The 27,059-nt window shown below is 42.1% G+C and overlaps 2 protein-coding genes across 4 annotated transcripts; both read right to left on the minus strand.

Annotated features, from left to right (window-relative positions):
• Nucleotides 1-7,343: 7,343 nt before the first annotated feature.
• Nucleotides 7,344-16,670, minus strand: LOC139215147 (catenin beta-1-like). 2 transcript variants are annotated; one of them, XM_070846015.1, is made up of 17 exons: nt 16,553-16,670; nt 15,501-15,550; nt 14,688-14,897; nt 14,307-14,557; nt 13,929-14,167; nt 12,089-12,290; nt 11,823-11,967; nt 11,110-11,213; nt 10,634-10,768; nt 10,243-10,446; nt 9,943-10,101; nt 9,725-9,844; nt 9,450-9,600; nt 9,210-9,331; nt 8,998-9,058; nt 8,403-8,598; nt 7,344-8,298 (listed from the first exon to the last, which is right to left on the minus strand). In XM_070846015.1, the coding sequence occupies exons 2-16, from the start codon at nt 15,511-15,513 to the stop codon at nt 8,408-8,410; spliced, it is 2,307 nt and encodes a 768-aa protein (XP_070702116.1). In that variant the 5' UTR covers nt 15,514-15,550; nt 16,553-16,670; the 3' UTR covers nt 7,344-8,298; nt 8,403-8,407. The 2 variants fall into 2 exon arrangements, with proteins under 2 accessions (XP_070702116.1, XP_070702118.1); XM_070846017.1 differs by having other exon boundaries at nt 16,544-16,670.
• A 2,098-nt stretch (nt 16,671-18,768) lies between these two features.
• Nucleotides 18,769-26,584, minus strand: dync1li1 (dynein, cytoplasmic 1, light intermediate chain 1). Of its 2 annotated transcripts, XM_070846249.1 has the most exons (14): nt 26,481-26,584; nt 26,165-26,238; nt 24,519-24,635; nt 24,143-24,373; nt 23,824-23,978; nt 23,487-23,580; nt 22,662-22,797; nt 22,444-22,555; nt 22,058-22,117; nt 21,877-21,921; nt 21,702-21,789; nt 21,455-21,577; nt 21,242-21,259; nt 18,769-20,198 (listed from the first exon to the last, which is right to left on the minus strand). In XM_070846249.1, the coding sequence occupies exons 1-14, from the start codon at nt 26,582-26,584 to the stop codon at nt 20,080-20,082; spliced, it is 1,476 nt and encodes a 491-aa protein (XP_070702350.1). In that variant the 3' UTR covers nt 18,769-20,079. The 2 variants fall into 2 exon arrangements, with proteins under 2 accessions (XP_070702350.1, XP_070702351.1); XM_070846250.1 differs by lacking the exon at nt 21,242-21,259.
• Between the last annotated feature and the right edge of the window lie 475 nt (nt 26,585-27,059).

Genomic DNA, 27,059 nt, shown 5'->3' on the forward strand with positions numbered 1-27,059 from the left:
ATAAGGTTCCAGTTTACATTTTGTTCACCTTTATTTCTTAAGTTGTTATAGGACACAATATAAATGTGTTTTTCAGCCTCTCAAAGGCTGGCCTGATGATACACAATACACAGCTGAGTGACACAGACATTCCAATGAGCAATCTAATCACAATCCAGCAGCTTGCACATCACCCAGCGCTCCTTTAAAGTCATACCTACAGTGCTGCCTTTTGTCCTACATAATGACAAAGGTCATTTACATCGCTGATCCCCATTCACATGCATCAACACATTACCTGGACTGAATGCTTTGTGCAAAAGGCTGAGAGTCTGACCAAACACCAGACCAGCTGATTACACTTGTCTGTGATTGCAGTTTTACTACTCAGCTGCTCCGAGGTCTGTTGCAACAAGCAGGTTTACTTTGAAGAGATAAAACACAGGCGATGGCTGTGTTTCTTAGAGGAGATGAAGCGCAGACTGAATTCTGACATTTTATCCAGGACAAATCATCATCTTAGATAAGTAAATGTGATGTAAGTCTAACACAATACATCTCACTCTATTTAGTGCTGTTGAAATAAACATGTTTGCCATTTCAAGACATGAAAAACATGGGTTGCATTAATATCTGATGCGGTGTTCTTTTCAACATGTTTACTGTGTGTTTAGTGAAGTACCCCAGTTGTCTGTGTGGTCATTTGAATTGAATGCAAATGAAGCTCAGATGTGAACAAAGACTTTTCCAGTCACATTCCAAACCATTGTGTTTGCTATAATCAGAGATTTTAATAGTTACATTCCAGCTATTATCACCTCTTTCATTCTAGCATTTGTCCGTGAGAGTGATTTACTTGTTTGTGAAGAAGCACACTGACCTAATCTAAATATTCATTATGTATTCATTAAATCTTCTCTGTAAAGACTATTAAGAAAGACAACATGTTGGTTGATGAATTAAAAACGGTCTAAAAAGTAGTTTATACAGATCATAGTGTTCTATGTTGTTTATTAGAAGAAGAGAAACGTCAGACTGTCGTTCTACCAGTATCCCAAGTCATTTTAACTTAACTCTAACTCTTAACTCTGAAACTAATTACAAAAGAAAAACTTTCCTCATGAAGGCATGTTGATTTGTCTGCACACATAAAGCTAGATGCTGAAGCAGAGCCTGTCTGTGACGTCAGTCCACATAATCTTGACTCCATGTAAAGACACATTGATTAAAAATTAGTGGTTATTGGTGTTTGATTTATTCTTATCTCTGTTCAGGATAGTTTGAAAATGAAACTCAATCAATGATGCTAGTAAGATTCTGAGCTTGCTTTGGGAAATTTGGTTATTTAAACATTTTCTCGCCAAATTCTCAAACAAAGAACATTATTCCTTTATAGTTTACATGTTATAAATTACATGTAAAAATATACCTGCATGGAATAAGAGAAGGAGACTAAGTCTGTTTTTCCAGATAGATAGATAGATAGATAGACACACACCTAAACTGAATTCACAACAAAAAACAAACAAAATGCAATGTCTAATTTCAAGATCATTGTTATGTCGATTAGCATCTTGAATGTTACATACAGTCTCACCTAAACTCTAGATGTTAATCTGAGTTTAATATTTTGATACCACCCCTCTGTGACGGAGGCCTCAAAACACAACTGGAGAGTGCGCTGAGCAGAAAATACATTCAGATAAAAATACATATTTCACTGCCGATTCAGCATTCATCTGATTTCCAAATAGGAGATATGATGGTGCAACGTTTGACTTTGTTTTATATGTTTTTTGGGAGTATTTGAAGAAATGTCTCCTCTGATGTGAGCAAAGTCTCTAAAGATCCACAAAGACATGCTGATGAACTTTTGGAAATGGGCTGCAGTATTACTGTGATCACTGGCTCCACCTACGGCAGTAATGGCTCATTGATTCATCAAAAGGGCCTCATTAACCTACACTGCACACCCTCAAATGTCCTATTGTCCCCACAAGGCCTTATATCCACAGCTGACCACTTCAGGTCCACATCTGCCCTCAGTGAGGTTGTGATCACACCACTCTGTGTGCAGGACGTGACTCTCCAGCAAAGAAGATGCAGAACAGGACTGAGAAGTTTGGAGCTCAGCCGCCTCTCTTTGCTCCAGCCAGCAGCTCGCAGCAGCGTCTGTTCAGGAGGAGCACCACCTACCTGGCTAAGATCGCTATCGTCCTCCAAGACGCTCCAGGCAAGATGCTCACTTTTACTCAGGTAAGAAAAGATCAAGACATTTGCAATAACTATCTTTAAGAAACTTTAAATAGAAATTTAAAATGATCTTTTTTTTAAAACTCCTTATTTCAACTTGATGTTTTGTAGCTGATGGACAAGCTGACACCACTGATCTCTGAAGACAGAAAATCTGTTGAGAACAACATCAGAGTCTGTTTATCGGCCAACAACTGTTTTGTCAAGGTAAGTTTTCACTCCTACACCTGATACTTCAAATGATTCTATTGTTATATTGCAATAATTTTGTTAAAGAAGCAACTTCATGTGTGTCTCTAAAACCCCTATGTTGTGTTTTCCAGGTCCCAGTGGTTCCAGATTCACTGGACAGTAGGAGAAACTACTGGAAACTGGAGCCCAGTCAGATCACAGCAAAGATGGTGCGTCGTCACTTCAAAGGAATCCTGCAGCTCTTCCCTGAGTTGGCCTCCAAAGTGGAAACGGAGAACACGAGCAGACCATCAGAGCCCTGCTCAGCTCTCCACTCTCCTGAACCTGCAGCCTGCAGGGCCGTTCAGATCCGATGTGAGGTGAAGTTCAGCAGTCCTTTCTCCATTGAATCCCTCCTGAAGAGAGACAGCCCCTCTGCTCGGCCCTCCAGAGCTTCTCCTCTGTCCAGCGTGCCGGTCAGGGTGGAGCAGCAGCCTCGGTCCACACACGCACACAGAGTTGGGACGAAGAGGAGCTTCAGCTGGGACTGTGAGGAGCCTCTCCTCCTTCCAGCTTCAGCTGGAGGTTCCCCCCTCTGCTCAACAGGGGGCAGCACACACCAAGGACTCACTGCTAATGGAGCTGCTAAGCCCATCAAGAGGACGCCTGTGTGGACTGAGCCCTCATTCCCCGTCTACACAGGAGCTGCTGCTGCTCCTTATTTCACCAGCCCACACAGCAGTTACATCACTCTGTACCCACATTTACTCATTATGCCATCTTGTTCTGGCTTTAATGTGTGTTGAACCTGATATACCAGCTGTCTGGAGCACTTCACATTTACATTAAAATGTAAAAACAAATGATTTTTGGGTTGTTGTTTTTCTCCTAATAAAAACCTGCAAACAAACCCACACTTCCATGATAAAACATACCAAGAGATGCAAAATATTAATTCAATACCAGACTGACTGAGTTCAGGTGACACTGTTCATTGTCTTCACCAGACATTAAAACTATTACAAATTCTCAACTGAAAACCTTTTATAATTGTATTTAATAAAAGTCTAGACAGCTCTTGAATTAACTTTGACATATTACCTCTCCTGTTAGAAGAAAGACATGGCAGTAGGTTGTTATCACTCGGCACATTTACACAATTTAAAGTTACATCAGCTAAAACTGGTTTATGAAAAAAAGATTTACTATTGTTAAACTTTATCATAATTTACTACAAGAGAGACTTAAATGAGCGATTAGATTTTTTTATCACACAAAAGTTGGACGCTATTCACCAAATGTTGATTTTGTATCAAGGACAATAAGAAAAAGAACACTAGATGTAATTATAAAACCATACTTGTTTCAAAAACAGCACTTTCAGTTATTCTCCCTTATGTCCTGTACATATTCAGAAGGTAAAAGCATTTCACAGAAATCACAGAATATATCAGAAAAAAATATATCAGATATATAAGTTTGCACTTCTTAAACTTAGTACATACTTAGTAAATGTGAAAAACCAGTTTGACCTTCCATAAAGAAAACCCCATCAGAGAGAAGAGCTGTAATAAATGAGGTGACACACCCTGGAATGAGGGTGATCAAACGAGAACAATGCAGTGATTTGAAGTTTTTAAGTGAAAAGCTTTCGGCAACATTCCAGTGATTTTCACCTCATCTGACTCCTCTGTGTCATATTCAGAGAGCAGACAGCCACGGCATTTCACTTGACACATAGTAAACATGCACGAGATGATGCTGTGTGAATTCTTAAAAAATACTGTTGATTCCCGATATGTGCCATGTGCACAGGATGGCTTTAAATGGATCTAGACCGAATGTGAATGTTGGGACAGTATTAACACAGTTAGAGGAGCAGCAGTATATTTTATCAAGTACTTGAGATATTTGATATTTGTACATTATCTGAGTAACATTTTATGCCCCCTCTACTGCGCTGCATTTCAGGGGGAAACATAGTACTTTTTCACTCAACTACAGTTTTCTGACAACTATTAGATGCTTTTTACATACAGATACAGATACAGATACAGATACAGATACAGATACAGATACAGATACAGATACAGATACAGATACAGATACAGATACAGACGGGTTATCCAGGTTATTGGACCTCTGCCACGGCCTCCAGACTGTCCACTTCCACAGAGCTGGCCTTCCTCACCGCCTTGTGAGGTTTGCTGGCCTTGATGCTTCAGCCCCCGGATGATAACCGGACCATGGTGCCTCCGGTTCCTCTCTGGTCTTGCTGATACTGAGCTTCAGGTGATTATTGTTGTGCTAGTAAGAGAGTAGTTTTTACACTGTGTTATTAATTATCTTCACTAAAGAATCTGAGTATTGTTTCCAACACAGTGGTGATAAGATATAGATTGACTAAATCAATCAAGTATTGTGAGCAGAAAGTAACAGTACAGACAGTAGAGACTAGAGAAGGATGGAAAGAAGGAAGAAATGAATAAAGTGAGGAAGCAAAGAAAGGATGTAACAAACAACCCATTGCATTTATCTGCAGAAAAAGTACTCCTGCAAACCAAAAGCTTGATCTGTTTTAATAATGTACTTCATTGTAAATGTGAAGTGCTCCAGACAGCTGGTATATCAGGTAAAGCCAGAACAAGATGGCATAATGGGTAAATGTGGGTACAGAGTGATGTAACTGCTGTGTGGGCTGGTGAAATAAGAAGCAGCAGCAGCTCCTGTGTAGACGGGGAATGAGGGCTCAGTCCACACAGGCGTCCTCTTGATGGGCTTAGCAGCTCCATTAGCAGTGAGTCCTTGGTGTGTGCTGCCCCCTGTTGAGCAGAGGGGGGAACCTCCAGCTGAAGCTGGAAGGAGGAGAGGCTCCTCACAGTCCCAGCTGAAGCTCCTCTTCGTCCCAACTCTGTGTGCGTGTGTGGACCGAGGCTGCTGCTCCACCCTGACCGGCACGCTGGACAGAGGAGAAGCTCTGGAGGGCCGAGCAGAGGGGCTGTCTCTCTTCAGGAGGGATTCAATGGAGAAAGGACTGCTGAACTTCACCTCACATCTGATCTGAATCAGGAGAGTGGAGAGCTGAGCAGGGCTCCGATGGCCTGCTCAGCTCTCTGTTATTGCAAATGTCTTGACCCTTTCTTTCTCTCTTTCTTTTCTCTTGGAGGACTAATATGGTGGTCCCAGAAATTGCATATGGTATAACTACAAAAATAGAGTAACAGTAACAGTGTGATATTCAGAAATTCTATACCCTAGACAATGATAATGATATTAACAAGTCATTTTATTTGCATGGCTAGTATTAACATGTTCATACCTTTACAGGATACAGATGAAAGAGCACCAGTATAAAAGAGATACCCAGAGTGTATGCTTTAAATCTGAAGATATAAGGATCATATACAAGCAACAACATTCACAAAACCATTGAACCTCCAAGGTCCATCATCGCATTCATGACGATTCAGACCTCATTTCCTTATGAAACGCTCCTCATTAACATGGAATACACACTTTTACCATAACGTCCTATTGATCTTAAAGGCTGCCTTAAGGGCCTGTAATGATGGATCATTTCCAAAGAAGGCGTGAGCATCCATACCTTAAATCCTTTTTTAGTTTGTGGATTTTTTTTCTTCCACGGCATAAACACATGAATTATTCATGCTCTAACAACTATGGACACTTCACTGAAACAAACTTATATGTTTTGGGTTAGTTGAAATAAAAGGCAGAATCTAAGTGATTTTAAATATGGTACACATTTTATTAATCCAAAAATTTGTAGGCCTATTTCACAGATTATGGATTTTCACATCATTTCTCTCTTACTTTTTTATATGAACATGTTAAGGCACTACAGATTTAGTGCCACTAAATCTTACTGAAAGGCAAACTTCTATCCTTTCCTCCTTAAATCTTATCTTAAACCACTTCAAACTTTTCATTTAGCATGTCACCCCTCTGCCTTACACATGCACTGGAATGTTGTTGAAGCTCTGTAGCCATGACCCTTAATCGAAACTGTGGTTTAAGTGTCCTAGTTCTTTTGATTTTCTTTGCAATTGCACTCTCAACTTGTGCAAGATCGTCAGCTATATGTGAAAAATGAATGTATGTGAAAGTTCCTTTTGAGGGTGTTGAAGCTTTATGCATTTTTTTTTCTTTAAATAAGACCTTCAGATGGTTTGTCTCAGTCTTCTCTTGCTTTAAACATCTGAAAAACTACAGGAACCTTGTCTACTCAATGATGATGAATGAAATAGAATGTCTTAACTAACTGTACTTTGCATGTGGGATATAGGCTGTGGGTCCTTTTGGTCATTAAGTCTTAGTGATCAAAATGACCCACTGTCTTAGTGCTGTATGCTACTGGCACAATAAAAACACTTCATGTTTTTTTCTTATTTTCTAACAGCCTTAGGTTTCATTTCAGAACTGAACCTTTAAATTAATAATAATTTGGTCACACATTGAAGTTCTTTGACTATTCATCTCAAATAGCAATAGTTGTATATCTTTACCAGTCACCTCCTTGTGAACAAGAAACTGTTGTAGGACATCATTTCAGTAACATTTCAGATGGCACCATGTCTATATTTCAAATATATTCTTAGGTCAGTTTTTTGTATCCTTTGTGCTCTCTCATCTATCTTGTGTATTCCAGCTTTGATATTTTGTCTAACACTGTCACCATGTAAGTGCAGAGGATACAGAATTCAAAATGGACAAAAAAAAAAAAAAAGCTTTTCATACACATTTGAATTAGACGACTGAATTAATGTCAGGGTTGTGTGGCACAACTTGAGGGTAATTTCACAAGCTGTCACTGCATTCATGACCCCTTCATAATGCAAGGGCATGAAAACACAGGCCTGACTGTCACTGAAGTCAACAGTCTTTATATGATGGACAGAAGACACAGGACAGAGACTAAATGAAATAAAATGCCATTTTATTGTTCAGCCGTGTCATAACCTCGTCTCCAAAATAAGCACAGCAGGACTACAACTGGTTCATCAACCTAGCTACCCTTGATAGCACATAAAACTGGGTTTTATTAGACCACCAATGATAGCGTTAAAGACTTTTCTATCAGACATCCAATGATAGCATACAAAATAGTTGTTAACCTACCAGTGATACTGTATATAAAACACTTGTCTCTAGATTTATCCCCAGCCCACCCTCAATTTCACCCATATCCCTCTTTAGAACATTTGTGACACTGACATATTTTATGCTTAAACAAGCACATATTAAGAATGCATAATTCTCCATTTTTGAGATTATAAAAAAAAACTACACAATGTTACACTATAAGTCAGAGTACAATTCAACTGATTATTAGTGTTCTACACATTCGGCCATAAACCAAAGGAACATTGTATAATATCACTATAACTTAACACTACATGTAATATACGTTTTTAAAAAAAAAAATTACAAATGATTAGCATTGAAGAGAAAATGAAGATGCTAGTGCGAAGACAAGCTGGGTCAGTACCATAACAGAGAATGAGTAATACAAAAAGAAATAAAAAAATAGAATAAGAAAAATAGAAACAAAAAACTGATAAGAATACAGGCAAGGCTAAAACATGTGTTTCAAACTTTTAAGATCCACCTCATGTGCACTCATCCATTTAGGTAACCTGCTCCAAGACCTCCATTGTGTGATTCCACATCTCTTCGATACTTTAATCCCTGCTTTTCCCCCCAGCTTCGACTTGCTTTAACATTCCCGTGGCAACCATCTTCTTTGTTTTCTTGTGTCAGGCACTTTCCAAGACCCCTTATTCCTCTCTTTACCCTCAACAACTCTACAGGCCAATCATAATGCTGATTCAGACAATACAGGCCAATCACAATGCAGGTTCTATCAGAATACAACTGCAAAAAGAGCACAGGACAAAATGTTCCATCAGTGTGTTGCTATTTATATCAATATTGCTTTTACAGTGAACTTGAAAGTTTTCTGTGGAGGTCCATCTTACCAATCCTACAGGTCGGTGTCAAACCAGGCCAGCTGGTTGCTGTCCATCAAGTCCTGGGTGTGGCCAAGGTCTGGCAATGGATCAGTGTGGTGGCCCAGGTCAGGCAGAGTGTCAGCATGGTAGTCTGCACCTTCCATCATGGGGTCCAAAAGGCTGTCCTGGCCGTAGCCTGCTGGGTAGGCCCGGTAGGCGGAATCTGACAGGCAAAAGAAAAAAAGCCTTAAATGGGTACAAGCTTGGTTTATTCTGACAAATTCATAGTACTCAGCCAGTCATTGCTGAGTGGCACTGAATGAATGAACATATAGCAGGGAAAAGGCAGGGTGACATAGAATTTGTTTAATGTTCCATTAGATATTTGGGGTTTCTATGATCTCATAGGTTTGCCTTAACAAGTCTCAACTGAAGAGACTAAAGCCTCCATGCAAAAATACATCTGTTTTGTCAGACGACATTCAAGACAATAAATTCTATCTTTATCCATTTATCTCTATAGAAACCACACATCAAAAGATCAAATTATACAACCACAGGTTGATGAACTAAGATGTGAGAGACAGTGGGGATTGCATTAAAAGATAAAACAGGCACTCACCATCCTGCCTGTAAGCCAGAGGGTCTCCCTGAGCTCCCATATCCAGTCCCAAGTCTCCAGTCTATAAAAAGGCAAAACAGTGACGAGTGAAGCCTGACATGAACCATTATAGGTGGAGGAGTGGATGACCCAATTTTACAGTGCATTACTGATTGTACACAGTATGTACTATAAAATACAGGCATTGCAGAGTATATTTTGAGTGTGTGTACCTCGTTCCAGGCCATAGGCTCAGTTCTGAACAGAGAGCTGGTCAATTCCACTGACAGACGTTTCTTGTAGTCCTGAGGCTTGTCCTCAGACATGCGGAACAGGACTGCTGCAGCATAGGTTGCTACAGGGGACAATGTACAGCAACAAGTAAACTTGACTGTAAACAAGTCGTTTCAGTGTAGACATTCTCACTGACCTTCAGAAATGTGCACAGTCTATATTTGCACATGTATACGCACCAACGCCCTCGTTACGGGAATGCAGCAGCTCAGTCAGAGGTGCAGTGGCTCCTTCAGCTTCGATTGCCTCAGCAGCTTCTTTGTCCTGAGCCAGTTCACACAGCACACCTGCTGCCACACGCTGGATATTCTCCACTGGAGAATACAGCAACTGTAGACAGTGAGTAGTAAAGAGAAAGATTAGGCTCAAACAAATACATTTACGTGCAGGTGATCTGTGACTGTAGGAGCTTATCTCCAGAGAAACATTTCACAGTGAGGGTTTCTAGGTTCACCTGGACAAAGAGTGGAATGGTGTTGAGCCCTCTGATGACAATTCTGTTGTGGACATCCCGGGCCAGGATGTGCAGAGCTCCTGTGCAGCCTTCCACTATTTCCTCCATGCGCACACCCTCCTGTTTGTGTGAGTTGGGAAAAAGGAAATCAAATCCATACAAAAATTCTAAACATGCAAATAAAGAAAGCTTGAGGGGTGGTTGGCTTGGTTACACACCACAAACTGCTGCTGGTTGCCTCCCATGCTGGTGCGCCTCTGGGTGTCCTGGTGAGCCCTGACGAGCAGTTGGACCAGTCGGGGGATGGCTCCCTGCTCCCGCAGAGCACTGTGGTTGGCTGGGCAAAGAGCCAGGTTGCGGATCAGACCAACTGTGGCCTAAGGAGAAAATTAAACACATTTTAGTGGGAATTAATTCCTGTTAATCAATGATTACACAATATAGAAATTTTATCCCAAATATTTTGTTAGTCTGGTAAAAATGTGTGGGTGTAAAAAAAACGCAAAGATGCTAATGACCTTGATTAGTGGCCAGTGGGATGGAGGGTGCAGTAGTTTGACCACCACAGGCAGGCCATAATGAAGGCGCACAGCATTCTGGGCCATCTCAGCATCCTGGTGGCGGGAAGTCAGGTGACGCAGGGCACAGACGGCTGGCTCTGTGATGTCCTCTCTGTCTCCGGCCCTGAGCACTGTTCGCACCAGAGCCTCAATGCCTCCAACCTAACATGCATCAGTGAACGACATGTTATTACATAAAAATGTAAGGCTGCACACATAGGCTTTAAATGAGAGTACACAATCTATGTCCGACAGAGATAAATAGTAATGTTTACAGGTTGATAATGTCATGTGTCTGTGTTCCTTAGACACAAAGACAATTCCCAAAAGCTGCGTGTGTAATACATACCTGGCAGACCATGAGTTTGTTACTATAGTTGTTGCAAGTCAGGTTGGAGAGGATGCCAGCAGCACATGTCACTACATTGATGTCATCACTGCCCAGCAGCTGGACAAGGGTCCCCAGGAGACCCTCCATTCCCTCCTGGAGAGAGCAGGGAATGGGTTGGAAAGAACAGACGAAAAACAAATGAGGCGACTAATTCGGCAGTTTGTTTTATCAAACCCTTTAAAGCAAATTAAATTCCATCAACGGGCACAGAGTTAAACTGTCCAAACACAACTCGAGACTCCTGTGTGCTGGACGCATGCATGCATGTAGTTGTCAGACACACAAAAACATCACTTTATACTTAAAAACAGGTGTAGTCTTTTGTTAACAATATGGAAATCATATATAATATCACATTAACTACTGAGCTACAGTTCTTAACATTGAACCTGGGGCTAATAAGAAACTGGCATTTGTAAGACTGTGTGTTGTACCTGCTTAGTGGCAGCATCAGAAAGATTCCTCAGAGTCCAGAGGCAGTTTTGGACCAGACGCTGGCTGGGGTCTGTCAGGTGAAGCCCCAAGGCCTGCATGCCTCCTACATAAATGTGCGTGCCAAAGGAGAACAAACAGATCCATTATATCAGAGGTCTTTCCTACAAAATGCAAGCCAGACCTGTAATAATGCCTGCAGTTGTACAGCAATGAGTTATACCAGAACATTTATATTTGTATTTTTCACAGCACTGTGTTAACCATTACATTTAACCTTGGATGTTATAGCATATTTTTTCATCATGATTCATAGTGACAGTGTAGTGATATGGATCTTGTGCAGTGTCCTGTATGATGTATTGAATGCATTTGTGTTGGACTGCTATCTGTAAAGCAAATTGTCCTTCAGGGACATTTAAGTTTTTTGAATTCTGTACTGTGAGTAAGTACAGCATTCACATGTATGTGAGTATGTAAACATAAGGTCTGTGCAATAGTCTGGGACTATTTTATGTAGAAATGGCTTATTTTATGATCACTGTATATTTTCAGGCACTACTGTTTGCATGCATGTATGTAGTGTGGGTGTGGAGTATGAATGGAATATAATTTATTCTTTAGTATTTATTGATTTTATATCTTTTATACTATTTATGGGTCCAGTTTCAGTTTTGTGCTTTAAATTTCGGAATCTATCTATCTATGTACGTACCAGCCTCTACGATGGCAGGCTTGTTGCTTGAGCAAACAGAGAGAACCTTGAGCACTCTGCTTGTGGTCCACAGCAGTTTCTCGTATGTGAAAGTCCTCATGATGTTGACAAGGGCCTGGGGACCACCACTGGCCAGAATGATCAGCTAAAACAAAGACACGTTTATGTTTAAACATGCTGCTGCCAGCCAAGAGGTGTGAGCACATATGTGAGGAACTTAGCGAATGTAAATGCATGCATGCATACACAAGCTCATGTCCCAATACCTTGCTTTCCTGGTTGCCATATGCCAGGATCTGCAGACAGTCAGTAGTGATTGCCAGGAACTTGACATTGGTATTGGACAACAGGGCCACCATCTTCTGCAGTCCTCCAGCCAGGCGCACCGCCATCTTTGCCCCTTCCTGATGCAACAGCAGGTTGTGGAGCGTGGTGATGGCGTAGAACAACACACTGTCCACTGGTGAGCTGGAAAAATATACAAAATCAGAGATCAGTCAAAACAACCTTAAAAAAACAAAAACACCCTTTAAACTAGCATTTCAAATACAAACAATTATCACAGAAATTCACACGGACAGTGACAGGTTTTCCTTGATTGAGCATGAGGATAAGACAAAAATCAGTAGCCATTGACAGCTCAGCAAATGCCGGTAATCAATGAGGCTTCCACATTTGCTTGATGGTAAATAATCAGATGAGCAGGTTGCAATTTCAGAACAAAACATAACCGTCCTGTATTTTTGGAGAATTTAACAGAAAAAAATCCACACTTTTTTTTTTTTTATAACCCATCAGGAATTCTTAAAAACTGCCAACAGACGTTTAAGACCACAAAACACGGAAACTTGGCAACTACACCTCACCACAGGAAAGCATGCTGTCCACAAAGAATGACTTGCTGATCTGACCTGCTACTCACAACCACTGCACAGACATCTGCAAATTACCCTGTTCTAATAATCTAACATTCAAGACACAGTTAACATATCAACCAAGTCTTAACTCAAAGCACAACAAAGAAACTCAATCACTGCAACTTTTGGAAACTTTAACATGATTTTATAATCATCTTTAAAATTACCATTGTCCATTGGGGTGATTAGATCATCCAAGTTGCTTCTTGCATTCAAATCTACATGGTCACTTGTTTGTAGTCTAACAAAATTCAGGCAGTTCATTGTGCAGTCTCATGCTATGGTTCCATCCAGCTTTTAAGTGGAGTAATATGACTCCAGGTACAAATTCAAACACACGTGATATCCAACAGGTTACAACTTGCCCGACAGCTAAATGTTTTGGCTGTGTGCATTGGCTTTTCATGGAAAACACAGAGCATTAAGGAAGGCATTTTAACATCAAATGTGTCACATCGAGGAATATTCTGTTCAGGGAATGTAGCTGGTCGGTGTAGACCTGGAGTTGGTTATTTGAACATACAGCCATTTGTCATACTGCTTTTCTCACATCTAAAGCTCACTGGTCTTAAGATGTGCTTCTCCGTGCAGGTGATGGTTGGCTAATGCTTGGTGAAAGCTGTACCATTGTTTGCCTTTATTTGCAGGTGACTCATTATTTGCTTCATCATGACTGATAGTCATAACTGTTGTAGCAGAGTACATTGCTGCATTCTTTTTAACTGTATCCAGTCTTTACCTGTAGCAAAGAGTGAAGAAAAGCAAAAAGGCAAAAGGGGGGAGGTTGAGGGAGTATGTCAGACAAATAAATTGTCATTCAGGCCTCTGTGGAAAATATAACGCTGCAGCCTTCTTAATATATTTAGGCCAAAACATAAACAAAATCTTGTCAGTCAGCGGCCAATGGGACGTAGTCAATAGTCAAACCCATAAAACAGCTTTAGGGCCTGCCTTATGAGTTTTCATTCTTTGATACACTGCAGTATTGTAAACCAACAGAAATTTGAACTACAACTAAATCGAAAACGTCTCATGAAATTTTGTTTCCGCTGCAATAAACCCCAACACAAACAGCTTCTCCACATTCTTGTCGCTAGCTGCGGACCATTTTTTGTGTGTGCACACTGATAATCTATCTAATCCATCACATATGCAGTTAAAAAGCACCACAGTTCATCCAGTTACTTACCCCAGCATTTTGACCAGGGCAGGAATGCCTCCAGATTTGAAGATTGCGAGGAGCCCCTCACGATGGTGGGAAAGGTTGTGCAAGGTGCCAGCAGAGCAGCGAGCTGTTTCCACATCTCCAGTGTTCTGCATGGCACGAACCACGGCCGAAACCATCTGTGGGGAGCGCATCAGGGCGTGGCGCGATGCCTCCTTCTTTGACAACTGATGCACCATTACAGCTGCTTTATTCACGACAACCTAAACCGAGACAATGCTTGTTAGCCATGGCTGGCTTAGGAAGGGATGTAAATTGCATTGTTAATGACCAACTGATGCGACATCATCAACTACTCAGCAGGAACCATTTAGGCGTTTGAGTGTGTTCTTGTACACATACCTGGTCCTCGTCATTGAGCAGTTTAGTAAGCTCAGGGATGGCACGGGTGGCCAGCTCAGCGTCATCTTGATAGTTAATGAGGTTGACTACAGCATGCTTCAGCATCTGAGAGGGCTCTGCCAGGCGCTGCACTGCTGTGGGGTGGGCAGCATCCAGCTGGGTAGGCGGAATCTGGATGCCTTCCTCCAAAGTCTCAGGAAACATGGCAGCACGCACACGCTGGGCCCGGGTCATGGCATACCCCTCAATGTCTGAAAGTATTGCGATATGACAATTATTAGCATGAAATTATCATAAATTGTCAGAGATTTTGCCACCTTATTAACACTGTAGTAGCTACCCCGATGTAGCAAATATCATGATATTTATTAGTATCTATACCTGTGGCCTCAGGAGTGAAGGGTGGGTTGAACTCCCAGTCGTAGAGAGTTGGATCATCCTCCTCAGCATCAGGGTTTCCTTTGCCACTCAGAGATGGTGCTGTGGTGGTGACTCCAGACTGAATCCCTGAATCCAGGTAGGACTGCTGCTGCCACTGGCTCACTGCAGCCTTGCTGTCTCCCATTGCCATATCCAGCTCCATCAAATCAGCTAATCAAAGGGGACAAGAAGATGAAACACAAGGAATGCGAAGAGTAATGTTTTGTTCACTCACATCAACTTAGTTTCTAACTTCAAGCCATTTCTCACTTTAAGAATATTTTTAACAATAGCGTCTCTTGGTTTCAGTAACCTAATGTAGTTTTACAACATGTGTAATCATGAGTTAATGCCGACAGGAGATGTAAGAATTAAAGTGGTAGACAAAACATGTATTCCTGTTTACGCAAATACAGATAGGAAGAGTATAAAGCAAAGGAAAAGCTTGCATTGTTTTATACCCGATACCCTCAGGTACTGATAATAAATTGATTCAATAAACATCAAATTCCTCCTATAATCCGCTGACACGTTTTTTTTCCCCTGAAAGAGAAACTCAAATGTAACAAAAGGCGAACCATAATTACTTGGGATACTGTGACATGTGCTCACCTAGCTCCCACTTTTCCAATTTCCACAGTGCCTCAGGGCTCACAGTTATTCATTAATTTATGTAAAGAGAAACTCTTTATGTTTGGAAATGAAAGATAGATTGTGGATGCCCGTGTTCATATTAGCATAAAGCTCATTTGTATTAAAGTTTTTCATACTTACACTGGGTAGCCATTGTTCTTGCCTGCCCTCAGCCCGCACAGCAGATATGTCTGTAAAAGGAAACAGGTACACAGGGGAAAATAAGACAACTCGCACTCAACCTTGAGTTCTTGCTTGCCAAAGCCAAACTTAATCGTAATGTTTATGCGTTTCTCCAACGTGGTCTAAATTTTAAAACCGCTGTCTTCTGCGCTACCTGAGCCAGCTCCCTCTGATTCAGACGCTTGTTTGGCTTACTGTCGTAGCTATGAGGGGAAATGCCGAGCCTCCACCTCCAGCCGAGAGAGCAAAGCGGTGGGTATTTCCAGGCCAGCATGAACACAATTCACCATTCAGCGGCAAAGAACATCAAAGGCATATTTCTCCCCCTCCCCCTACCACGGCCAAGTTCCGACCTCGCAGCTTGGGTTTCCAATGAGAGAAACTACCCCCTCCGCCCCGCAATCACTTCCATGACTCCTCCTCTCATGGTGGGTCTAACTATGAGCGTAACAAGCGTTTTAAACTACACTATAACCCAGTTAGCGGAGTAGGTTGCATCAGTCAATAAACATAATTAATTGACATATTCAAGACCGAAGCGCTAGCATGCGTTAGCCGCCGCTGCTGCTAGCTAACAGGTTGGCTAGCTTACCTTGAACGCTCGCTAAGCTAACGTAACATGCCTAGCTAAACCCTCCGCTAGTTAGCTAACTAGCTAACATAAACAAACACCGTTTAGGGCTTCACTCACGAAGACTAAAATGTTCAAACTTGTCCTGCAGCACTACCAACACTAGAGGTAACCACTGTTACAAATCAGCTCATGGTTGGAGTCGTGACTTTCAAGCAAACCCTCCAAATGCTCAATTCTGGTTTGATTAGCTTAGCTAACCAGGACGTATGAAAAGTAGATCCAAGCGCCACCGTACAAAACCTGCTGTGCTGCCAGCCAAATCAGAAAACCCCACCGGAGCCCCCTCCCCAGCCAAAGATGAATTTCTCTGGTGAAGCAAACACTGACGTGCTGCGAAATGGTTGTATAAGAGATGTAGTAAACATACTATCTTTACCAGAGTCGAGCGGCTCCTCCGTGGTTCTTGTCGGGAAGATTTTCTCTTTTCTCTTGGCTGAAAATAGGAAAAGGGCTGCTAGGTGAACCACCCGTACAAGTCCGAACCACACCCGCTGTTGCTCCGCCGAAGATGTTGCTTCCGCCTGTGCGGTCGAACATCAAGATGGCGAAGAGGAAAATACAGTATTCTGCCGCACTCTAAAAACTAGGCCGCCATTTAAAATAAAGTTTTAGCATCGAAACTATTCTTCTGCACTTATTGCCAGATATTTAGGCATTTTCATATTAAGAGCAATTTGCTTTTCATTTTTGGGATTTCTCCCCCATGTTAATGTAAGGTTTGTGATAGTTGCTGTAGTGGTGGGGAGGGCGAGGTGCATTCATTAGAAAGGAATGTGATTCATGAGCTGCTGTGATATGATAGAGGGGGTTAATTAACATCCAGTTAACTCAGAGACACAAACATTTCCCCTAGCAGCTCTGTATTATGCATGCATTTACCTTATTCAATAAAATCAAACACCTCTCACATCCACTGGCACAAAGTTAAAGTGGAGCTCTTTTTGCAAATGCAAAGCCGCAATATTTAAAGAAAGAAGACAGCAAAATTACACCACATAAAAAGCTTTAGATTTTCATGACTGGATTCAAGCCCATAACTTGATCCCATGACACATAGTGTCCATCTATAAGACAAAACATTAATTGTAAGAGAAACACAATAGCCACAGGAACATCATACTGTGCTGTGGTGGAATCAGTAGCATTCGACCATTTGGCCCTATCACTGTTTTTGTCCTTATATTAACTGATCAACTTGAGACAGCTGTGATTTCAGTCCATCACTTACTGACTAATGGCTGACAGTAAAACTCACACATATTAGGATATATCAAGGCTACTTTGTGTGGCTTTAAAATGCTTAAAAACATTGAATATCTTTATTCTTGAAAATTCATTTCTTATGCATGCATTTACATTTTGAGCAATTGTTCAGAGGTTTGCTGTAATCAAATTGCAATGCACATGCCTGCGTTAACAACAGTCTGATATCTAACATCCACTTCGATGCATCTAGTTTGACCATTTGATCAATTTTTATGGCTGTATAATATTTATGGCTATAACAATCAAAGAAGAAAGTGTCACTGTAGTCTAGTACACGTTCATGTGTCTGACACGTGCTTTAGACTAGAAAAGGTCAAAGTCCAAAGTGTCATTGGGGAGCTCATTGGTATTGCTACAAGAAATGAAAAAGGAAACTTCTGATCATTTATTATACCACAGTAATCATTGGGAACACTTTCCTATTCATCTCATCTCAAAGAGCAACAGAAATGTGAAGTAATGCTAATGAAATAATTCTGTCACATGTCTGCAAGGGGTATAAATAATATCTGAGAGAAGACAGTAATGAGACAGACCACATGCTACCAGAGCAAATGAAGGTGTGACTATATAATTTCTCATACACTGCTGAAGATGAATCATAAAGTGATGACATTTATTTCAGTGACTGCCTCTGGATTTTAATTATTTTCCACTTTTTTTTATTTAGTCTGTAGGACTGACATGAAACCCTGAGAATTAAATTGTGTGAAGCTCATCTACTGTCTCCAACTGTGGTGGAGAGAGGAGCAAGTACGTTTCACTTACTTGAGTAATAAAGGCTATTGCATGATAAATAGTAAAGACAAGATAAAGCACAATTACTGTGCGTCTGCGGGGTATCATCAAAAAATTAGACTGGTCATCAGGAACATCTACAAATCTCATACCCAGATCCATTTCTAATATAGAGGAGCGAACCTTCTCTTACATGTATATTCATTAATTTGACAAAAATTAGTTGCTTTTATTCTGTCTAATCTGTCCAAGTGCATGATTGTCCTTCCAGTCCAGTAATCTGAAATGTATTGTATTTGTCTGCTTAAAGACAAATAATGCCTTCATGGTGAGACTACTAATAGCGCCTGCAACAGTATCTACTCATATGGTTCAGTCACTTATGTGTTCATTTTCTCCAAGTTGGATGTTTTCTAAATAAATTCTTATGATTTAATTTTTTTTTAAAAACCAAGAAAATCCCAAAATGTGGTGTCTTGCATAAGGTCACCTTTGTAACAATTCTTCATCACAAAATATGACTTCCTATTCAGAGTGAATTGAGGACAAATGACTGCTAAAACAAAAAGCAAAGAGAAGCCAGGTGGATGAATCCGAATAAATACACCTTTTATTTGACTGATTAACAGATCTGATTATACAAACGCCAACACAGAGCTCTGAAATAACAGGACCAATCAGCGAGACAATGACTGTACATTCTTGGTGTGACCCTCCCTAGTTCTGACCCCCAGTTCTTGCCCACCCACCACCCTGCCCGCAGTAACTATGAATCACTAGTGCTTCTTTCTGTACAAGTAAAGCTCAGCTACCCACCCCCTACCACCCTCCCTTTTCAGTGTCTGTTATCTACAGGTTTGAGCAGTATGTACCACGAGGGGGAAGTTTGGCCAATTGTAGAACTTGGTGTCGTGGTGGGCTAGAGGTGCCTTCTACACAGGACAAGAGCTTGAGTGTGAACTTTTTTGTCATGTTTGGTTTGTGTAGTCTAGCAGACAAGGCTGCTGTAGTAATATAATAGTGTATGCACTGTTTTGAGAGCTTGTAGTGTAAAAGCATAGTAATATTTTTTTGCCTTTTGGTTGAAATGCAAACAGCCAAAATCTCTCCACATACAGGTCTAGGTTGAAGCAACATCCTTAATTTTCTCGATCTGCCTCACTCCCTCACACATACACACACACACACACACACACTCATATGCACACACACAAATACTGGTATGTTTGTCCCTTCATCTTAAAAAAAACCAAATGAGACTGTTTGAAATTTTGTTTCAGGCATATTTTTTTTTGTTCTGAATCTCTTCCTCTGGCCAAGTGTGACGTGCCCCGCACACATTAAACACACAATCACACAATCATCCCTATAGTTCCTAAGTGCAGTTTCTTCAACATGCGCCCTTCAGCAGTTCCTACAGTAAAAACACTACCTGTACCATCACAAGAAATGGATGGATAAAACACCCTCGCTTTCATTCTCGCAATCAATCTTCTTCAACCTGCCCCTCGCTTCTTCTCATCCCAACCTCCACACCCCCATTGGTCCCCCATACCCATTTACTCTCATGTAACAGACAGTCTTATATGTAACAATGACAAATATTTGCCCTCAGCGCAACAGCCAGGAAGAGAGGAGAAAAGGGGGGAGGAGAATGAGTTGCGGGGAAAAAGGGGCAGGGGAAGTGAGGGTGAGTTCATCTCCTTGAAGAGACAGTGAAAAACGATGGGGAGGGAAAACTGTGTGCCCACCCCTCCTTTCCCCCTACATCCCTCTTCCTCCCCACATCTTTGTGATGGAGTGGAGTGTGAGAGCGTAGGGAGGGAGGACAAGGGAGGAGGAGGATGCTTGAGGTTGAGGCAGGGGAGAGAAGAAGAGCAGGGTGAAGTGTGTTGGTCTTCATGTGTCCTGGCCGTCGGTGGCAGGGGTCTCGTTGGCATTGGGCAAGTCCGAGTCAGTCTCCCGGCTGGATATGCGGTCCAGCTCCGCCTGTACGTCGCCCAGGCCCAGCTTCGAACCTGCATCAAGTGTGGGCAAATACAAATAAGTACCATCTCACAGCGAAAGTAACCAAAATCTCAAACAAGATAAATAACAGTGCATTTTCACAGCATTGAGTGGTTAAGGCAGGATGCAATAAGCACAAAGGCAGTTACACATGGGTAAAACAAGAGCTGGATGAAATATTGGATATTGAATAGTTTTACCCATATTGCCCAGCCTTGGTTAGAATCATGTGCAATGTTTGTGGCAGATGTTAGTTATGAGAAACGCAATGCAACATGCCAAAAAAAATAATGTAGAGAAGCAGAATGGAGATAGGGTGTTAGGACAGGAAACATTAGGGTGCAATTAAATGACCAAATGAAATGATCCTAGCATAGTTAGCACTTTTTTCCACCAACCAAGTAGGTGAGAAGAAAAGAGTGCCCTTCTGAAACATGTTGGCCTTTCTGCTGGTGATTTTTACAAAGTTCTGGATCCCCATAGTATGAAATCAATGCACCTATTCCTTCTCACATGACCTCTGAAACGCTTTTGGTGCCATGGGATCATCTCCTGAACTGCAACATCAGTTCTCAGATTGGGCAGTTCTTCATTTAACAAAGACTTCATATAGTCTAGTCATTTAAATAAACAAATATTTGATAGCCCACAGCCTAGTCCACGTGCATTTACACAAGAAGAAAGTGGGGGACAGAGGAAGCTTGATCCTGGCATTGCTCCTCCTCGGATGCTGGAGTTAAGTTGGAGGCCCAAGGGAAGGGAGGGTGGGGGTCAAAGAAAAGATGGGATTCTTCTGAAAATGAACAATGGCATACACAAGCAGTAATATATGAGAAATGTCTCTCTCACACACCTTAACGTGGCCAGCATCCTCTGACTAGTGCATACACATATACACATTATGAATGATGTTAACAGTGAGACTGTACAACACACCGTGAGCATAGTTATGAATGAAAAAGAAACATGCAGAGCTACAAACAGGCAGAAAGATGATAGGTGTTTGTTTGTGTGGTTGGTAGATGCACTCAGACCCTTTTATGATTCTCTTTACCGTGTGTTATGTTCATGTCTGGAGTAGAGGACAGGAGAGTAAAGAGATGAGAAAATAAAAGGATGGCAGATGGGAGGTGGAAACCAAAAAGAAGCCGAGTGATGAGGAGCAACTGAAAATGCCATTAAATCGTAAAAACACGATTGAATACATTTCACTTTTTTCTCTATCCAACTAAACCAAAGCATCGTAACACCTGGTGTGTATTCTCACCTGACTTGCGTACTGTTCCTGGAGTGTTGTTACCGCCACCTGGCGTCCCCGGACCTCCTGTCCCCGCTTTCTTTGTCAGTAGACTGTTGAAGAAATTGGCCAACACGCCCTCACTGGTCTGACCTGCAGCATATAGGGACTAGAGTTAAAAAAAACAACAACAACAACATGCACACACACAGAGACTCACATTCACACGAAGCCATGCAGTGGGCATGTGTGTGCAGTGATGAAATGCATGACGTACCTGACTGTGGCATGGCGTTTGCTACGTTGGCCGCTGCAGAGCGATTACTCGTCCTGGGGGAACCAGTGGGTGCTCTGGTGGTGGTGTCCTACAAGCAACAGCAGTTTATTTCACACATATTGACACTGAGACGCTTCATATAATCAAGCCAAAACTAGAAAAAAGGAGCACTCACCACTGGCCGCCCTGCTGTCACAGCGGGCTGTTTGGCGAGCAGCGACTGCAAATTAGAGCGCAACATGCACACTCTCACCAATTAGTATTTAATTAACATATCAAGACCCTCAAGTCAGATTTAATTGGGGTGCCCATAAGCAGCAAACAAAGTGGCATTAAAACAACAGAAATTTTCGGACCTGCAGTTTTACCAGAAACACTTGGTCGTCTTCTGCCTGAATCTCCTTTTCATGTACAATCTGGTGACAAGCAAAAAAAAACAAAACAAAGAATGAGTCTTTTTCACTTCAAGCCCTTCTTTGCAGCTCTACAACAGCTAATAAATTAGACTGGATAAAACCATCTTGATGCCTGCAGAGATATTGGGTAAAGCCTAGTACACTGGCAGTGAAAGATGATGTAGAAAGTAATGAATGGATCATTACTTTCTACATCATCTTTCACTGCCAGCAGCACTAATCAATTGGTTCTGCTGTAACCTCAGCTTGCCTACGAGGATCTTTCCAAGTTAGCCGTTGTTTTAGTAAGTAAATAGTTTTAGCAAGTACATAGTTTTAGCCTGTACCTTTCTGACTGGCGGTTTGACTATTACGTCCTCAAAGCTGTCGTCTGCTTTTATTGTCTGGAAGTTCTCGTGTAGTATGGCAATCTTCTTCTCATTGTCCCAACCTGATGGACTGACAGAGCAAGGGAGGGTTACATACCAAATACAGGTGGCCCCCGCTGTTCTAGCACATACACACCCACACACACACCCACACACCCACACACACACAGGCTTACATGAAGACAGCATCTCTCTCCACCACTTGTGCCGGGCAGTGGAAAGGAAAGCCGTAGAGTCTGTGGACCAGATATTTGTACAGGATGTCCAGGTTTTTCATCTCCTTCACTGATGTGTAAACCAGAGACGCTCCGTCTGACATGGGCGTCAAGGATATTTTCAACACTACCATTTTCTAAATATGGGAGCAAAAATAAAAACTACCACCACAGTGAAAAAAAACTGGCATCTCTTAATAACTGTAGCACTACAGAAAAAAAGATTCTAACAGTGACAAGTTTTTACCAATACAAAGAAGATAACACTAAGACAGCATGCAATCTTGGCTCATTTTAAACACATAACCCGTGAAAACATAATACTATTTCCACTCAGCATTGGCTGGAGGATGATCCTGAAAAACAAACAATTTCAAGCAGTGCTGGGGAATCTTTTGGCTTTTATCGAACCCTCTTTGCAACAACAACCGTTCAGATACAGCATATGTGGCCAAAATACTGCAATAACAATACTACTGTGCGCTTAGTCTATGACAGAACAAAACACCTTGGTAGTGCCGATCACTCAGCTGCATCACCATCCTTCAGCACTGAGTAGCTGGACGTCAGGAGAGCACAGGCCAAAAATGTGAATGAATGCCTTAAATCTCAGCATCTGACAGGAAAATTGCAGAGTCAGTGGTATTGATCAACAGCCCGATAAAACCCCCTGGGCACACTGTACTGATCAACAGTTTCATTGTTTTCTGACTATTCAAATTTGTTGTGTGAGCGCCTTTTGGCTCACAGCAGCCAAAGGCAGCGACAATGTTTAGTGAAGGATACACTGCAGACAGAAACGTCTGACGTGAGACTGGATGAAGTCCAGGTGTTCGTCTCTGTAGTCGTGCTCCTTCTCCAGTGTGCTGATGGCATCGCACTGATGTCAGATTGGCAGGTGTCAGGCAGAGGTGAATGTGTGAAAGGAGACGCAATGCCAAAAAAAAAAAAAAAAAGACTTTTCTTTAAGACCTTTCTATTTCTACATTATTAAACAATGACATTTCCACAGTCCTGGAATAACGGCATGTATACAGCACAGAGTGGATAATGTACACTTTGATTTTAAGGTAAAAGTAAAATGTGTTTCCCACATAAGCCAGCAATGACTGAGTGTGTGTACCTTGGTGCAGACAACCACCACTGGTATCCCCAGGTTGTGTGTAAGTGTGTTGTCTCCTAATGGCAGCAGCACACTCTCCTCATCTTCACTCCTCCTCTGCGGGGTGCCATCCTCCCCACTCCCTGGCTCTGTGTACTCCTGGAACTGTTTTACAACTACACACACACACACACACACACACACACACACAAACAACTTTAAAGAACACCAACAATGATAAACAAATAATAAAGGGGTTACAATTTAAAGAAATACTTCCTTATACTTTATTTTTCGACTTAGTCTACTAGTCAGCCTGACAGCTGTCAGTATGACTCACGTCTGTGCTCAAGTTCCCGCAGCGTTTCCGGGGCAACCCGAAGTTTGTCGATGTGTTCCCTAGCGACAGCGGCCCACTTCTGGAGAGAGTCCAGGGCGTTCCATGGCCGTGACATGTCAAGTGTTATCAGCAGCAACGTGTTGCCGATCGAGTCCACTGGCACAGCTACTCCCTGTAGACCTTTGTGGTAAAGGTCTCCGTCTAATACCCAGGCATTACACCTCGTCTGGTCTATAAACACACACACAGACAAAACACGTAAATACACACACACACAGACAAAGCACATAAATACACATTCCTTTACAATCATACTGCAAGACTACATGGACTTCAGACATGTAGCATCAGTGAACAGCTGACAATTGCGGGTTACCATCAATGTCGTCGTCATGGACACTGAAGTAGAGGTATTCCAGGCCGCGCCCTTTCATGTACTCTTCGACCCCCTGTAGCTTTGCAACCAAGGTGGTCTTTCCTGAACCCACCTCACCTTAACACACACACACACAAAATCAGTAAGTAATACAATTATGGTAGTAGACTCTTCCTGGCAAGCATCCACTGCTATAATAACATTTCAGTTTAGTGTAGAAATCATAAATGCTTTCGATTTAGAGTAAACAGAAATTAATATTTGGTAAAAGCATTTTAAGGGGCTAACAACACCACGCCACTGATTAAAGTGTCTAATATGTCAGTGTGTCCTCTCCTCCATCATGCTATGAGCTGTAATAGTTACACGCTGCAGGGTTAATAGTGTGTGGTGTGCACAAGTGCACATTTGTTTAGAAAACTGCACAAAATATATGGCTGCAATTAATGCTTATTTTCATTACACATTCATTACTTTCTTGATTCATTCATTAGCCATTTGTCCGTCAGAATTTCCTCAATCCTTAGATGACATCTTATCATGGGTTGTTTTGTTCAATCAACGGCCCAAAATCCAAAAAATATTCAGTTTCTTGTCCCATGGGACAAAGAAAAGCACCAGATCTAAACAACTGACAAGTTTTAACAAGGAAATGTTTGATATTTTTACTTGAACAATGATTTAAACCATTTATTGATCAGCAAAATAGTCGTAGATATTTTCCATAGATCACCCAACTGATTAATCGTCTAATCTTTTCAACTCTACACAAATAAGTGTGTAACATACTGTAAACAATCTAATCCCCTTGACCAGTGCAACATGCAATAGCTGTATTATCATCAATAGTTTGCAGTTTTCATGAAGGATCAGCTGCCCTAATAATCTGCTGTCAAATGACTGCATTTGTTCTAACATTATTATCCTCAAAGCTGTCAGCATGACATTATTTTTATTGTGTACGCTATAAGGTCAAGGCTCCGTCCATCCTTACACAACGCAATATTAACTTGGGTCGACAGGGGGACTCGATGCATCCTATCGCAGATGTTGTTATGGACAGCAAAGCAGAGAAATGGCTTTACAGTCACACTTTACATCGGTGAACAACTCGCTGATTAGCTGGACCGGGTAGCCGGCTGCGGATTATCTCAAGCGGATGTGTACAGTGTGTGTGTGTGTGTTTGAGTGTGTGGCCAGCAGCGGGACACGAGGACGGAGCGAGACAGGGAGGCACCCTGTCTGCACACAGAGCCCCGCTGGTGTGTGTGTGGGTGTGGGTGTGGGTGGGGGGCTGGTGCCTCATCTTGTCCCTCAGCATCATCCTCTCCACCTAGCTGCTACTAGCATCACTAGATGCTACAATGACTTGCAGTGTTTCAAAACGGCCCGACTCTCCCTCACAAGGCGATGAGACTGTGTGTGTGTGTGTGTGTGTGTGTGCCTGCATCTCAGAAAAATACACCTGTCTCCCTCTCTCTGCTACCCGACGCACTCTCCTCCAGGCTTGAACACAAAAGCAAGCTAGCTTAGCTATCAAGCAGTATTAAGTCTACCAGGATGAGACGATCACCAGCTCCTGGGCTGTTCAAGCTAACGATGCCTATTGGCTAACCAGGAGACTGCAGTCACACACCGATACCCACCCATGACCAGGACATTTCTCCCGGACGGTAGCTTAGATCTTGAATGGGTGGACACTTCACTGAGGATGGTGGACCTGCAGACAGAAGAGCCGCGTTACAGCACGGCCAGACAAGGCTTGTTCATTCATTCATTAACAAACAACGACTGACAGCGAGCGGCTAAAGCGAGCCCGTGCTGCTGTGTCAGTCTGGTGCTGATGCTAGCTAGCATCGTTAGCTAACTAGCTGTCAAACCATCCTCCTCCCAGCACAATGGACCCTCGGCGCACACAAACCCTGCTCACAACAAACCCAGCTTTAATAAGATATCGCCCACCATAAGTCCTGTCCGTCCTCCTCCTCTTGGTTGGAGCTCTCCAGTGTGCTCTTAGGTCCCACTGAGGTGGAGGATAATAAAGCACTCCTCCCTGAAGTCGCCATCTTCGCAGGGTTTGTACACCGAGCGGAGCGCCCGGATGTAGCAGCTGAGGGCTAGCCTAGCCTGGTGCACCGCACGCCGGGGCCGGGGCGTGGTCCACCCGCACAAAGCTGGGGTCACTAATGTGATCTCATCCGAAAAGTGACAGATCTGGACTGACTATCCGCACCACATTACCAACAGAGGTCATGTCAAAAATAAATCTGCGAGACAGAAGCTGTAGGGGAAATTAATTGTGATATCTGGGGCTGGTACATAAATAATGAGCCATAATGAGTCTATTGCGACAGTTTTAGGCTATTATAAAATATGTTGCCATAGTGTAGACCTATGCTGGATTTATTAGAATAATTTATCAGGATAAACGGGCTTTCACGAGAGCCACACAAATCCGTTTCGGAAAATATCCGTTTTAAAATTGTTGCCATCTAAATCAATGTCTTGATGTGAGAATAATGTGGCACCGGGCCTAAGCCC

Source organism: Pempheris klunzingeri, chromosome 16, assembly GCF_042242105.1.
Source record: "Pempheris klunzingeri isolate RE-2024b chromosome 16, fPemKlu1.hap1, whole genome shotgun sequence".
Taxonomy (NCBI): Eukaryota; Metazoa; Chordata; class Actinopteri; order Acropomatiformes; family Pempheridae; genus Pempheris; species Pempheris klunzingeri.

What these genes read in the sequence shown, in the direction of transcription:
- dync1li1 (XM_070846249.1), bottom strand. Translation starts at nt 26,584, where the DNA reads ATGGCGACTTCAGGGAGGAGTGCTTTATTATCCTCCACCTCAGTGGGA. An exon ending in TGGTGGTTGTCTGCACCAAG is followed by an intron (nt 23,581 to 23,823) that starts GTACACACACTC and finishes ATCTGACATCAG; the next exon opens with TGCGATGCCATCAGCACACT. An exon ending in TGACAGCAGGGCGGCCAGTG is followed by an intron (nt 21,790 to 21,876) that starts GTGAGTGCTCCT and finishes TGTTGCTTGTAG; the next exon opens with GACACCACCACCAGAGCACC.
- LOC139215147 (XM_070846015.1), bottom strand. An exon ending in GCAACCAGCAGCAGTTTGTG is followed by an intron (nt 9,845 to 9,942) that starts GTGTGTAACCAA and finishes TCACACAAACAG; the next exon opens with GAGGGTGTGCGCATGGAGGA. An exon ending in CCATTCCACTCTTTGTCCAG is followed by an intron (nt 9,601 to 9,724) that starts GTGAACCTAGAA and finishes CACTGTCTACAG; the next exon opens with TTGCTGTATTCTCCAGTGGA.